General features: G+C 40.4%; 1 protein-coding gene across 1 annotated transcript in view; it reads left to right on the top strand.

Annotated features, from left to right (window-relative positions):
• The window catches only part of ANO4 (anoctamin 4), a 422,302-nt gene that overhangs the window by 337,369 nt on the left and 69,346 nt on the right, over positions 1 to 15,587 (top strand). Inside the window, exons 15-17 of the mRNA XM_082634623.1 lie at positions 6,598 to 6,680; positions 12,789 to 12,929; positions 13,662 to 13,826. Coding sequence (XP_082490749.1) covers positions 6,598 to 6,680; positions 12,789 to 12,929; positions 13,662 to 13,826 — 389 coding nt within the window. The remainder of the gene's footprint in view (positions 1 to 6,597; positions 6,681 to 12,788; positions 12,930 to 13,661; positions 13,827 to 15,587) is intronic.

Genomic DNA, 15,587 nt, shown 5'->3' on the forward strand with positions numbered 1-15,587 from the left:
TGTGTATGAAGTAAGTCATTCTGCTTTCCTAGGAAGTAAGAGAATCATCTTGACCAGGTTTCTGAAAATGCTTTGAGTCATCAGACAGCAGGTCATCATTCTGAAATTAAAATCATAGGTACTCACTCATAGGTACTGCTCATTTTATTCCTGGCCAGAGCTCAATTCTTGTTTTTCTCCAAACAAATGGAACATAATCTTTTCTCAAGGAAAGAAGTTAGACTGTAGGATCTTTAAGCTCCTTGTTTTTTCAAAAATAAGAAAAATGCCTTTAAAATTATTTTCTGGGATTAAACGTAATTTTCCTCTGGACTACCAGTGCAGACATTTTAAAGTGAAGAATCAAATTAGGCCTCTCAATACCTATTATGTTACCAGAGGGCAAAAATTGGCAGCATTGTATCCCTAGTAGCTTTGGGAATAAGTGTGGACTTTTCCAGGCCTCCCAGAAGAAGAGTATAGATCAGAGAGAAGGATCCAGAGCTAATGTCAGGCTCCCACAGTGAACCTATAACCCTGGGGCACAGCACTTCTGATTTATAACTAGTTTCAGCTCCTGTGGTTGGGAGAGTAGGCTCTCTTTGTCTTCCTTTGTCTCTCTTTTTGGCTTTTCCCATTTCAATAGAAGTTAAAGCTCCCAGATTAGCATGTGGCCTCGTAGCTAGGAGTCATGTAGTCAGCACCTCTGCTCCTACTCTAAATGCCAGTTGTGCCCCTAGTCCTTGTGACAGCCCAAACATCCCTGTGGTGGGTTGCATTTTGTCCCCCCAAAAAGGATATGTTGAGGTTCTAACTCCTGATACCTGTGAAAGTGACCTTATTTGGAAATGGGGTCTTTGAAGATGTAACCAAGTTAAGAGGAGGCCATAATGGGTCACCAGTATGACTGGTGTCCTTATAAGAAGAGAAAACAGAGACACAGATACTCACAGGGGAGAATGCCATGTGAAGACAGAGGGAGAGGAGCAGTACCTCTGCAAATCCAGGGATGCCAAGGATTGTGGGAAACCACAAGAAGCTAGGGGAGAAGCATGGAACAGACTCTCCCTCAAAGCTTCCAGTAGGGGCTTCCCTGGTGGCGCAGTTGTTGAGAGTCCGCCTGCCGATGCAGGGGACACGGGTTCGTGCCCCAGTCTGGGAGGATCCCACATGCCGCGGAGCGGCTAGGCCCGTGAGCCATGGCCGCTGAGCCTGTGCGTCTGGAGCCTGTGCTCCACAACGGGAGAGGCCACAAGAGTGAGAGGCCTGCGTACCGCAAAAAAAAAAAAAAAAAAAAGCTTCCAGTAGGAACCAACTCTGCTAATACCTTGATTTTGGACTTGGAAGCTCCAGAACTGTGAAAAAATAAATTGCTGCTGTTTGAAGCCAAAAAAGAGGCAAATCAGGTTCAAATCTCAGTTCTGTTTTTTACTAGCCTTGTGAGTTCTCTGTACCTCAGATTTTTCATCCATAGAATGATGAAAATAATACCAAACTTTACAAGCTTTTTAGAGAATAAAGATTAGTACCTAAGATATAATAAATACTTACTATACAGTAACTAAATAAATGGTACAGTATTTCGACGCTGCCGTGGAACCTGAGATATGCAGCTGAAAGAGGAGATTTCCCTGCATAGGTCTCTATAAATGCCTTAGGAAGATGATGAAAGATAGTTATTCAATGGGTTTTTTTCTAACTATTTGCAGAATGTTAATCATGGCTATGCTTTCCAGAAAAAAACCCTATATCAGTTAGGATGAGTAAAGTTAGCTGCTGTAACACACAAACTGCAAAACCTTGATGCTCAGTAGAACCCACAAACTTAAAACCCAATCAGGTGTTCCTGGTTGTCAGATAGCCTTCTACATGGTCATCCAAGTACTCAAATTCCTTCCATCTCATGGCTCCATCCTCTTCTAGATCCTCAGAGTTCTCTCCATTCATCTAGCAAAAGGAGAAAAGAAGCATAGGGAGGATACACCTACTTCTTAATTCCTCAGCCCAAAAGTGATGCACGTCACTTCTACTTACTTTTCATTAGCCAAAATTTGGCTCATGGCCACATATAACTGCAGTAAACCTGGGAGATATAATCGCACTATGCTTAGAAAGATGATAAATGGTTTCAGTACATGCATAGGAGTCAGCCACAAATTGATTTGAAATTAACCATAATTATTCTACTTAAGAAAATGATAATAGAGTGTGGCCTGCAGAACACTCTATGTCATGTCTCCCTTTTGTGTCCCTTATGGGCTGCATGTGACAAACTTCTCAATTGTGTGTGATTTGGAGCCAAGAGTGTCCTGCTATTTGAACACTAACCTACCTGAACACTAATCCCGACCCTGTCTGCACTGACAGAAGTCTCAGAATTTCCTAATGTGTCAACTCCTGTTGTGAGAGGATTGTTGTTTGGGATTGGCATTAACATCTCAGGTGAACTTGTTTGTGGGTAGATCAGGTAGAAGTACAGGGTGGGGAGTTGGGCACAAGCAGGGTCCTTAGGATCCTGGGCTGGTAACGGGGCTTTATTTTATGGGTGATGTGACTTTATTGACCAGCCCCCACTCAGAGACTTGGTTAGACTGGGGTTTAGAAAAATCATTAGCAGCATGGAAAGATAGATTGGAATCTAAGAAGTTCAAAATGCTAGCAGTAAGTAGCTGAGAAAAAGGAAATTTGGGGGCCAAATTCTTGTGGAAATAATTGCATATATTAGAAAATGTTGACAAAACACTTCAGAATGTTCAGTCTTTTGAGAATCAATATATAAAAGAAGTATACTTTTTAAAATTTTTTTAAAGATTTTTTTGATGTGGACCAATTTTAAAGTCTTTATTGAATTTGTCAAAACGTTGCTTCTGTTTTATGTTTTGGTTTTTTGGCCCCGAGGCATGTGGGATCTCAGCTTCCCGACCAGGGATTGAACCCACACCCCCTGCATTGGAAAGGCGAAGTCTTAACCACTGGACCGCCAGGGAAGTTCCAAAAGAAATATACTTTTAATCAAACTTAATCATAGTACTGGGCAGTATAAAAGAAAGATATAATATAAAGATATATATATAGATGGATAGATATACATATAGCATAAGCCAGCTTCAAAGGAGACAAAGAGGAAAGTGTGAGCTCATGACATAAGGCAGCATATAACTTACCACACCCAAAGCACATGGGCTCCCAGAGCGGTGTATTTAGACAAAGGACTTAAATCATGGAGTTACAAGGGTGGGGGATTGGAGCTTTGCCTTGAGAAGAGATCACCTATATTAGTTTGATTACGTCCTAGTTCATACATAGAGGTAGAAGCAGATTCCTCCTCAGGTGAATGGGGATTTTCACACACAGACACAAGAAAATGGCAGCTGCACAAACAATTCATTTCTTCTTCTCATCTTCCCAAGTTCTAGAATGGAAGAGAGGAGAGGATTATTGGCCGAAGAAGGGAATTACTGCTTCAAGTTTCTTTCTCCTTGATGCAGGGTTCAGCACATGCTGGGGAGAAGGAAGCTGGTGGAATAATTCTTACAACCACTGGCTTATCTTGGAAATCAGTTCCTACAGACGAGAACCACAGATGGGTCGGTGGGGCTTGTTGGGAGCAGCAACAGCCTATAGGACAGACTAGATGTATATCCTGTGGCCTTAGGCCGTCCCAAAATGACCCCCGAGCAAGCCTTTCTGAGGCCAAGGGGTCCAAAGCTTTTCTTCTTACCGAGAAAAGCCACACATTCAAGGCTTGGCTGCCTTGTCTCTTCAAGGCTAGGAGGGACTCTGGAGACCAAAGACAGAAAATCAATAAAGTGGCATTTGTTTGAAGGGTCAGAGGACCTAGTCAAGGAGATGTTTCAGGGACCCCATGCAAGGACAAGATAATTTGGTGAGGCAGAGGGCAAATGTGCAGAAAGAAGTTAACACAGCAGGCCTGCCTTAGAGAGTCCTACTTTACAGGGCTGGCCTGTGGCTGGCGTCTGGGAACTTAAATTTCAGGAGAGTTTCTACCACCCTAACTGCTAAGAGTAACTTGTTTTACATTTTAAACGGTTTGCTCAAACATTATGGTTTGTGCTGAATACCTACCTGATTTTTTGTGAGGCTTGGGAATTTTGGAACGTGCTAGGCAAAGGATGCCTGTATGACCAGCCCCTGATAAAAACCCTGGGCACTGAGTTTCTAATGAACTTCCCTGTTAGACAACATTTCATGTGTTGTCACAACTTATTACTGGGGAATTAAGTACATGCTGTGTGACTCCACTGGGAGAGGACTCTTGGAAGCTTGCACCTGGTTTCCACCAGACTTCAGCCCATGTGCCTTTTCCCTCTGCTGATTTTGCTTTATATCCTTTCACTGTAGTAAATCTTAGCCGTATGTACCACTATATGCTGAGTCCTATGAGTCCTCCTAGTGAATCATCAAGACTGGAGGTGGTCTTAGGAACCCCTGACACAATAAGACTCCTGGCAAGGATTCCAGTGGAAAATAGCTGCTCAGCTTTTGGCACTTTTCTTTTTTCATTTTTAGTTAGAGTATAGTTGATTTACAATGTTGTGTTAGTTTCAGGTGTACAGCAAAGTGAATCAGTTATACATACACATATATCTATTCTTTTTTAGATTCTTTTCCCATATAGGTCATTACATAGTATTGAGTAAAGTTCCCTGTGCTATACAGTAGGTCCTTATTAGTTATCTATTTTATATATAGTAGTGAGTATATGTCAATCCCAATCTCCCAATTTATCCCTCCCCCCTTTCCCCCTGGTAACCATAAGTTTGTTTTCTACAGCTGTGACTCTGTTTCAATTTTGTAAATCAGTTCATTTCTACATTTTTTTTAGATTCCACATATAAGTGATATCATATGAGATTTGTCTTTTCTCTGTCTGACTTACTTCACTCAGTATGACAATCTCTAGGTCCATTCATGTTGCTGCAGATGGCATTATTTCATTCTTTTTTATGGCTAATATTCCATTGTATATATGTACCACACATCTTCTTTATCTACTTCTCTGTCAATGGACATTTAGATTGCTTCCATGCCTTGGCTGTTGTAAGTAGTTTGGCACTTTTATTTACCTCCAAAGACATATGTTTATTTCCATTTCCCACTTCTAGAATTAAGCACTTGATTAGTTTAGGCATGACTTTCTTAACAACTATACTCTGAATTTTTCAGATTTTAGAGCGGCACTGTGGTACATATATCATATATTCTATAATACCCCATAAGGTCTGGGAAGGACCCCATATTCAAATACATTAATATGGCTGCTTTCAACGTATGTATACTCTCACTAAGAGGGATACATGAAGACTTTGAGTAGCCTCACCTCAGTCGAAGTCACAGCTTGCCACAAGATGAATTTGTGCCAAACTTAGGGGAAGAAACTTACAATTTATAGAGCATTTTGAATTTTGCCATTGCGGATAGGGATTATATTGCCATCCCTCATTTGCTTAGCAGGAAACTGAGAATCAGAAAACTTAATTCGTTTGCCAGCGGTAGCACAGCTTGTATCTGAACTGGATTTCAAATCTAGGAATGTCTAGGTCACAAGCCAGAGAGCTCTTAACTATTACCCTATACTGTCTTTCCAGTTACTTATTTTTAAATATGTCTTCTGTGTCCGAATACCACTAATAAGGAGGTAGTGTAAGAGCAAGGGGGAGTAGAAAAGAAGGAAGTAGTTATCTCTCGTTGGAATGGACATTTGGATGTTTACCTTACCCCATGAAACTGGTTCCAAATATATGACATATTTTTCCCTTTTGAAGTCTGACTACACAGCAAGGCCCAAGAGAGATGGTCAGCAATTACCTCTCCTAGGGTATCTCTGTGATATCCTTAGTTGCAGTCATCCTCTGAGTGAGTAACTGAGTGTATGTGTTCCCTCATTGGGCTTGTGACTTCCAAGGCAGCAGGAATGTGTCTTGATTATTTTTTGATCTCTCTATCATTTTATAATGCTCAACAATTCATTTGTGTTGATATTTTTAAACTGAATTGAGTAGAAAGTTACTTTGGCTAAATGAAGATCACTTCCAGCTTTACCTGAGGCCAACAGGTTGGGAAAGGTTCTTAACAGAATTTACACACTTTTGCCTTCAGTGTGACAATAAAGAGATGGTTTGGAGAAAAGAGAAGCAACAGGACAGCTTCCTCCAACAAAATAGCTTCCTTCAGTAAAATAGGAAGATACAGTCTACACAGATATTTATCCTGAGAAGAATTTGGGGGACAAGAAATCACTGGCAATCAAATACATGTGAACTGCTAAGCTTTGCTTTTCCTTTTCTGCCCCTCACTTTTCAAATGATGTTGGTAACCTAGTTTTCTGTATTCTTACATCTCAGGAGCTTCGTCATTCTAGTAAGTCTGCTCTGCTGTGACTTGCAAATCAGCTTAATTTAAATCTCTGAGTTTTCATTGTGTTTGACACAGACTTAGTAATTCTCAGAAAATGATCCTTGTTAAATTTATCTAGAAATTCTGATATTCAAGAATGCTTACACAAAGTGTCATTCTTTACAATGGCTTCATTATCCATTGGCACAGTTAAAGGCATTGTTTTATTTGAAAATGTCTGCCTTTCTCTGCTTTTTCCAGCGACAGTTTTCCTGGAGTTTTGGAAAAGACGGAGAGCAGTAATTGCTTATGACTGGGATTTGATAGACTGGGAAGAAGAGGAGGTTTGTATCATTTACCTCAATTTTTTTTTTTTTTTAAAAGCCGATAACCAAGAAATACACAGTCCCTCTTGAGTCATCGCTCTCTGGCCTGTGATAGAAGTCAGGTTGATTCATAAAGCATTTTTTATACCTGTCTTTACAGGAAATTTCAAGAGGAATTAAAAAAAACACACACACAACATTTTGATTTCTTAGTGGAGTAAAATTCCATGACTAAGTAAAGCATTTCACTTGTAGGTAGAGGCATCAGGAGAATTGGTAGTAAGATTTGTTTAGTTTCCTTAAATATTATCCATTCTCTTTACTTTATCAGAAGGAGAATATTAGTTTCACAATTGTAGGCACATGGAAGCAGACCTCCTAAGTACTCCAAGGAAATGGTTCTGTGAACTCTATAGGACCCTAGACAGTGACCAGATGTGCACAGGCTCAGTAGTGTTCCCCTAAGTGATAAATACTGAGGGGAAACCACTCCTCAAACAGCCTCTTTGGTGGATGTGGCTAAAAGCAGGACCAGCTCTAGATAAAACCGTCCAGGAGAGGTAAATTCAGTCCCACAGACTTCACTTTCTCAGCATGTCACTCTCCCTTTATCGCCTTCTAGGCCAATACACCATGCCCTTTCCTAACCTGTGTCTGGTCTTTATCCTCTCTCTCCTTGCCCCATTCCTGTCAGAAGTCTCGAGGACCCATGGGTGGGTTTGGTCACCATGTGCCCAGCCTGAGCTCCTCTTCCCTTCCTCTCATCCATTATCTCCTACCTCTCCTGAGTACCATTTCCTCAGAGCCTTGCTGGGCCAGTAAATCAAATACACTAGTCATATATGATATGATAATGGGTATCAATGGGTGTTTTCCTTCCAAGAGACACAGATATATATTTTTATAAATTAAAAGGAATCTTCTGTAACTGAGAAGATTTAAAATTTTAAATTTTAAATTTAAAATTCTCAGATAACTGAGAATTTTAGCCCTGGGATAGGCTTGGTGGGGGGAGATAATTTTGAGGGGAGTGTTTTTTCCTTCAAATCATGCCTTGTGGATGGCTGCCTTTTCTCCTCACACCCATGAACACATTTGGGTAGTTTTTAAATCTAGAAATGATACTGGGATTCTCAGCAATCCCTGTTCTTGTGATGAGGCCTCTCTCATGCTTTTATAAGCATGCATTCTCTAGAAAATGGTTTTCTGAGTTGGAAGAGACTGCCCAGGTGACTTCTGGGGGCTACCAGCCACAGCCAGGCTACATTCAAGACTTCCTCCTGGGTGGAGCTGTTCTGGTTTTTGTTACGTGTGTTTATGGGAGTGGCTTTCAAGTGGGATGGAAAATGCTCTTTCCTGGGAAGCCGAGTCACCACTAAGCAGCTGTGTCATCTAAGACAAATTACTTCCTCTTCGGACTTTTTTCATTTCTAAAGAAAAATGTTTCTAAATTTTCCCCTTTCAGCTATAAAGTGGGGCATTAAATAACTTTGACTAAACCAGTCTAAAGTCACTGTTGGCCCTTGTGGTGGGCCCGCAATGTGAGTACCCTTAGGGTAAACATATCCCTTCAGAAGTCTAGAGCTTCTGAACTCCCAGCCCTGTTAAAAAGCATGGAGTGCAGAACCCTGCTTTCACTCAGCACACCTGTGGACCGGAATCATATCAGGGGCCATGTGCAATTCTATTTCTGTTTGGGATTCATTGTAGAAATGCCTCTTACTTCTAGCCTGTGGTCCTCAGCTTGCTGTACAGAAGAGCCCAGACACGCTGCATGCCTTCTTCACGGGTAACCCAGGATGTTACTTTGCTAGGGCTGCCGTAACAAAGTGCCACTGACTGGGTGGCTTAAGCAAAAGCAGTTGACTGTCTCACAGTTTGGAGGCTAGTCTGAGATCAAGGTATTGGCAGGGCTGGTTTCTTCTGAGGGCCGTGAGGGAAGGATCGGTTCCCAGTCTCTCTCCTTGGGTTGTAGATAGCCATCTACTCCCTGTATCTTCACATTGTCTTCTCTCTGTGCATGTCTCTGTCTAAATTTCCTCTTCCTATAAGGAAACTAGTCATGTTGGATTAAGGTCCACCCTAATGACCTCATTTTAACTTAATTACATCTGTAGAGATCCTGTCTCCAAATATAGACACATTCTGAGATACTGAGGGTTAGGACTTCAACTTATGAATCGGGGGGTGGGGTGGGGACACAATTCAGCCTGTAATACCCAGGATGACAGGTCTGGCTCCATGACTGGCCTCATTTTCTGGATGATTAACTCAGTGACCCTTGATGACACTTATAGCCTAATGAATTGAGTTTCCCAAAGAAGCAGAATATTCTAGATCTGTTTATATCCTAAAGTGTAACTACCTAAAATAAAGGAGGCAGAGGCTGTTTATAACTGTATCTCCCCCTGACCTTCCCCATTACCTGCCACTGTGTAAAGTCAGCATTGGGTTTATCCTGTGGCAGGAGACGGGCTGCCCTTCCTCCTACACAGGGAGGCCACTACCAGACTGTGCCCATCCTCCATAATCTCTCTTCTGTCAGCTCCTTCTTTGCTTTCTGTCAGTACCTTCATCTAAGTCTTGAGTGTTTCTGCCTGGACTAACTCAATCTCCACTGCACCAGAGTTTCTGCTTATTTTCCCTCCTCTTCCAAGACACTCATGTAGAACAAGTTGTTAATTAACCAGAATGACTTCAAAATACCCTTTCGCTGATTATCTTTTCCTAATCCCATAATTGCTTTTTAGTCAGAAGCTTTTCACATTGGATGGGGCTCAACTCAATGAAATAAAATCTCAGCTTGATTTAGAATTAGAGGAACCTTGATTTTAGCTGGATTTGAAAGGTATTTACCTTGTTTTCAATACCAATTAAGAATACATTTCAAGTCCCTCCCATCAAAAAACTTGCACAAGCCTCTTAGATACCCTCATCCACCAGAGGGCAGACAGCAGAAACAAGAAGAACTACAGTCCTTCAGCCTGTGGAACAAAAACCACATTCACAGAAAGACACACAAGATGAAAAGGCAGAGGGCTATGTATCAGATGAAGGAACAAGATAAAACCCAGAAAAACAACTAAATGAAGTGGAGATAGGCAACCCTCCAGAAAAAGAATTCAGTTAATGACAGTGAAGATGATCCAGGACCTCAGAAAAAGAATGGAGGCAAAGATTGAGAAGATGCAAGAAATGTTTAAAAAAGACCTAGAAGAATTAAAGAACAAACAGAGATGAACAATACAATAACTGAAATGAAAAATACACAAGAAGGAATCAATAGCAGAATAACAGAGGCAGAAGAGTGGATAAGTGACCTGGAAGACAGAATGGTGGAATTCACTACCACAGAAGAGAATAAAGAAAAAAGAATGAAAAGAAATGAAGACAGCCTAAGAGACCTCTGTGACAACATTAAACACAACAACATTTGCATTATAGGGGTCCCAGAAGGAGAAGAGAGAGAGAAAGGACCCTAGAAAATGTTTGAAGAGATTATAGTCGAAAACTTCCCTAACATGGGAAAGGAAATAGCCACCCAAGTCCAGGAAGCGCACAGAGTCCCAGGCAGGATAAACTCAAGGAGAAACATGCTGAGACACATAGTAATCAAATTGACAAAAATTAAAGACAAAGAAAAATTATTGAAAGCAGCAAGGGAAAAATGACAAATAACATACAAAGGAACTCCCATAAGGTTAACAGCTGATTTCTCAGCAGAAACCCTACAAGCCAGAAGGGAGTGGCATGATATATTTAAAGTGATGAAAGGGAAGAACCTACAACCAAGATTACTCTAACGAGCAAGGTTCTCGTTCAGATTTGATGGAGAAATCAAAAGCTTTACAGACAAGCAAAAGCTACGAGATTCAGCACCAGGAAACCAGCTCTACAACAAATGCTAGAGGAACTTCTCTAAGTGGGAAACACAAGAGAAGAAAAGGACCTACAAAAACAAACCCATAACAATTAAAAAAATGGTAATAGGGACAGACATATTGATAATTACCTTAAACGTGAATGGATTAAATGCTCCCACTAAAAGACACAGGCTCACTGAATGGATACAAAAAGAGGACCCATATATATGCTGTCTACAAGAGACCCACTCTTCAGACCTAGGGACACATACAGACTGAAAGTGAGGGGATGGAAAAAGATATTCCATGCAAACGGAAACCAAAAGAAAGCTGGAGTAGCAATTCTCATATCAGACAAAATGACTTTAAAAGAAAGGCTATTACAAAATACAAAGAAGGACACTACATGATGATCAAGGGATCAATCCAAGAAGAAGATATAACAATTATAAATATATATGCACCCAACATAGGAGCACCTCAATACATAAGGCAACTGCTAACAGCTCTAAAAGAGGAAATTGACAGTAACACAATAATAGGGGGACTTTAACACCTCACTTAAACCAGTGGACAGATCATCCAAACAGAAAATAAGGAAACGCAAGCTTTAAATGACACAATAGACCAGATAGATTTAATTGATATTTATAGGACATTCCATCCAAAAACAGCAGATTACATTTTCTTCTCAAGGGCACATGGAACATTCTCCAGTATAGATCACATCTTGGGTCACAAATGAAGCCTCAGTAAATTTAAGAAAATTGAAATCATATCAAGCATCTTTTTTTACCACAATGCTATGAGATTAGAAATCAGCTACAGGGAAAAAAAAATGTAAAAAACACAAACACATGGAAGATAAATAATATGTTACTAAATAACCAAGAGATCACTGAAGAATCAAAGATGAAATAAAAAAATACCTAGAGACAAATTACAATGAAAACACGATGATCCAAAACCTATGGGATGCAGCAAAAGCAGTTCTAAGAGGGAAGTTTATAGCAATACAAGCCTACCTCAAGAAACAAGAAAAATCTCAAATAAACAATCTAACCTTACACCTAAAGGAACTAGAGAAAGAAGAACAAACAAAACCCAAAGTTAGTAGAAGAAAAGAAATCATAAAGATCAGAGCAGAAATAAATGAAATAGAAACGAAGAAAACAATAGCAAAGATCAATAAAACTAAAAGCTGGTTCTTTGAGAGGATAAACAAAATTGATAAACCATTAGCTAGACTCATCAAGAAAAAGAGGAAGAGGACTCAAATCAATAAAATTAGAAATGAAAAAGGAGAAGTCACAACAGACACCACAGAAATACAAAGCATCCTAAGAGACTACTACAAGCAACTCTATGTCAATAAAATGAACAACCTGGAAGAAATAGACAAATTCTTAGAAAGGTATAAGCTTCCAAGACTGAACCAGGAAGAAATAGAAAATATGAACAGACCAATCACAACTTATGAAATTGAAACTAATTAAAAATCTTCCAACAAACAAAAGTCCAGGACCAGATGGCTTCACAGGTGAATTCTATCAAACATTTAGAGAAGAGCTAACACCCATCCTTCTTCAACTCTTCCAAAAAATTGCAGAGGAAGGAATACTCCCAAACTCATTCTATGAGGCCACCATCACCCTGATACCAAAACCAAAGGTACTACAAATAAAGAAAATTACAGACCAATATCACTGATGAATATAGAAGCCAAAATCCTCAACAACAAAAAGAATACGTTTCAAACCTATGGTTAAGGGTGAATGACATCTACAGGAGCTTATTAAAAAATAGATGCACCATGTTTTTAACTGCCTAAATCAAAAAATTTAAAAATAGTAGAAAACTAAGAATTATAACTCACAAAGCGAATTCTGAACATTTTGCTGTTCAGAAGCTTTCTTTGTCCTGGTGTCCACATCACTCCCCGGTAATAAAAGTAAAACCTTATTAGTTGTTTCAAACCACTAGGGACAGGACAAATTGGTCCCTCTTCTCATTCTCAGTTTCTTTCTTCAAGTATAGTTTAAAAAGATAATAGAGACACTTAACTATTAGTCTAAATTACATAGCCTTGATGATAAAAAGTCGAGATCATCATTCTGCAGATTCTCTTTAAGTGGCCGGTTTCCAAGCCCATGTCATTGACTGTGGCATTTGTTGACTCAGTTTTCCTGTGGCATAAAATGATTTTTTTCTTATTGTCTGAATAGTTCTTCAGTACATAAAAATGTGTCTGCTTGTTCTTTAGGAAGAAATACGGCCCCAGTTTGAAGCCAAGTATTCCAAGAAAGAGCGGATGAATCCCATTTCGGGAAAACCAGAACCATATCAAGCATTTGCAGATAAATGCAGCCGACTTATTGTTTCTGCATCTGGAATATTCTTCATGGTCTGAAACTTTTTTACAAAACTCTTTCTTTCATAAAGTACAAACCTGTAGCATGGTAACAACAATAATCATATCAAGTGTTTGGATATATTTTTGCACGTTCTGTTATTTAGTCCTCACACCATTCTACGTGGTGGTCAGGGATGGCATTGCTGTCCGCATTTTACAGGTGGAGCAACTGAGACTCCAGAAGGGTAAAAGGCTTGCCCAGATTAGCCAAGAAATAGACAAGAGCTCAGATCCTCTAATCTGCTGTTCTTTGCATTTGTCTCTCTATGTCATAATGAAAGGAACTAAAACTATGAGATAGTATTAATACCTACAGCAGCTTTCCAAACTTTTCTTTACAATGCCCATACAGTAAGAAATACAAACGTTGTCATAACCTAGTATATACTACGCAAATAGATGTATAAAACCGAATATGGTAATTGAAACAATGTTCATCTTTACAATATGCAAGGAACTCTGTTACCCCAGTGTTACCCCATAGCTTAACGGTTTATCAGCTCTGAAGTTCTGTGGCTTTTCTATTTGGATAATAAAGAACATACAAACAGACAAGAGAAAGCATCAACCACATAAAAAGTGTGCATTTTGTTGTGGTGTCTTGAGTCAGGACCACTGCCGCTTTATCTCGTTTCCTCATCCGAGGATTTTCCAGATGGCAGGAGCCCCTTCCTCCAACTTTCCATCACAGTGCTCACTGGGTGTCCTCTGTCTTCCTGCCAGATCTGCGTGGTGATTGCCGCCGTGTTTGGGATCGTCATTTACAGGGTGGTGACCGTCAGCACTTTCGCTGCCTTTAAGTGGGCGTTAATCAGGAATAATTCTCAGGTTGCAACCACAGGGACTGCCGTGTGCATCAATTTCTGCATCATCATGCTGCTGAACGTGGTAAGTGAGCTGCAAGGTAGCTAGTCAAATGGATAAAATGTGTGTGCTACAGGTGAGTTTTCTTCTGTTTCTAAAGGGACCTGGCCTTAGAGAGGCTGGTCAATTATGTGGCACTTATGGACTGGCTGCAAAGTGCCTGGCATAAGGTGTACTCATCTGGGGATACAGAAGGCTTGAGTCAAATCTGGCCTCCAGGATTTTCTACATTGTAAGACTGGGCAAGGCACTTGCCCTCTCTGAACCTCGGTTCCCTTATTTATCCAGTAAGATAACACTGTATACGTCTTGGGGAAATTTAGAGAAAAAATATATTTTAAAGGCCCAGCTCAGACTCTGTGACATAGCTCAGTAGTGTTGGTTCCTGTTTCCTTTTGCTTCTGAATGATGGGAAATTAGTATCCAAAGCATTTCTTGCGATAACCCAGCAAGGAATATTTCAGGGTGGTACTTGTAGCTTGTGTTGATTTCAGGTTTTTTTCAAATGTATATTTCAGCCCAGCTGTCTCCTTTGAACCCCAAACATCCTCACCTAACACACAACCCCCAACTCCCCATCTTCCCTCCAGAATGAGCTCCTCCTGCAGCCCCCATTGTAGTCGCCCAGGCTGAAACGCCTCTGCTTCTCTCAGCATCGAAATGTATCCAGAATTTGATCACTTTTCACACATCCCCAGTCCCCACCTTGGTCCAGGTCCCCAGCATATCCCACCTGGATTATTGCAGTGCTTTCCGAGCTGGTCTCCCAGCTTCCATGTCTGCTTCCCTCAATCCAGGCTCATCATAGCAGCTAGAGCAAGCAAGCTTCATCCATGTAAGTCAGCCTCTGTTCACTGTATCCAGTGGCTTCCCTCTCGCTCAGAATAAAAGTTCTGTCTTCACATGGAGACCCAGGGTCTCCCTCATCTGGCCCCAGCGAGGTCTCTGACTTTCTCTCCTCCCTCCTCACCTTGACTTTCCTGCTTCTCACTGGCCTTCCCTTTTTTCTTCAATGTGCCAGGCAAGCTCTCACCCTAGGACTTTTGACTTGCTCTTCTCTCTACCTGGAACATTCTTTCCCATGGGGTCTGCAGAGTTTACTCCTGCACCTCCTTCAAGTCTTTGTTCAACTGTTACTTTTCCAGTATAAGGTTTCCCTCGTCACTCAATTTAAAATTGCAACCCACTCCTGCCGTCTGACCATTTCCTAGCTCCTTGCCTGCTTAATTTTGTTCTATGGCATTAATCGCCATCTAATAGGCTATTTTTTAAATTTATTTTGTTATTTATCTTCTCCATTGGAATGTAGCCCCAAGAGGGCAGAAACTTTTGTCTCTTCTGATAAGAGTAGTAGAAGATCTAAGTTTCCAAACTCTGGCAGCCTCTGTTTCTGGCAGAGCCTGCCAGAAACAGGCTCTGGCTTATAGTAAGCTCTCAGTAAACTGTTGTTACTATTTGCAGAACAAAAGGCAATGGCTGACATTGTTAGACTTGAGGTTTGTAGGAGGGAATAAATAACGTATGTAGAGTATCATGTATAGTGTTAGGCATGGAATAAGTGTTCAATTATAGTTCCCCTCACCCTTATTTATACTGCAACTTAAATCTGGGCCATTGTGCTGAAATCACCGAGATAATGAAATATAGGTAACTTATTATTATTGTTAAAAATACAGGAACTTCTTTATTATTTTAGAAAAAAAGTTTAAAAATCCAGAAGGTAGGAAAAAAAAAGCACTTGCAGATCATTTTGACATGATGACTGTGTAACTGCTTGGTCAAGTG

This window comes from Mesoplodon mirus, assembly GCF_964341445.2.
Source record: "Mesoplodon mirus genome assembly, chromosome: 11".
Lineage (NCBI taxonomy): Eukaryota > Metazoa > Chordata > Mammalia > Artiodactyla > Ziphiidae > Mesoplodon > Mesoplodon mirus.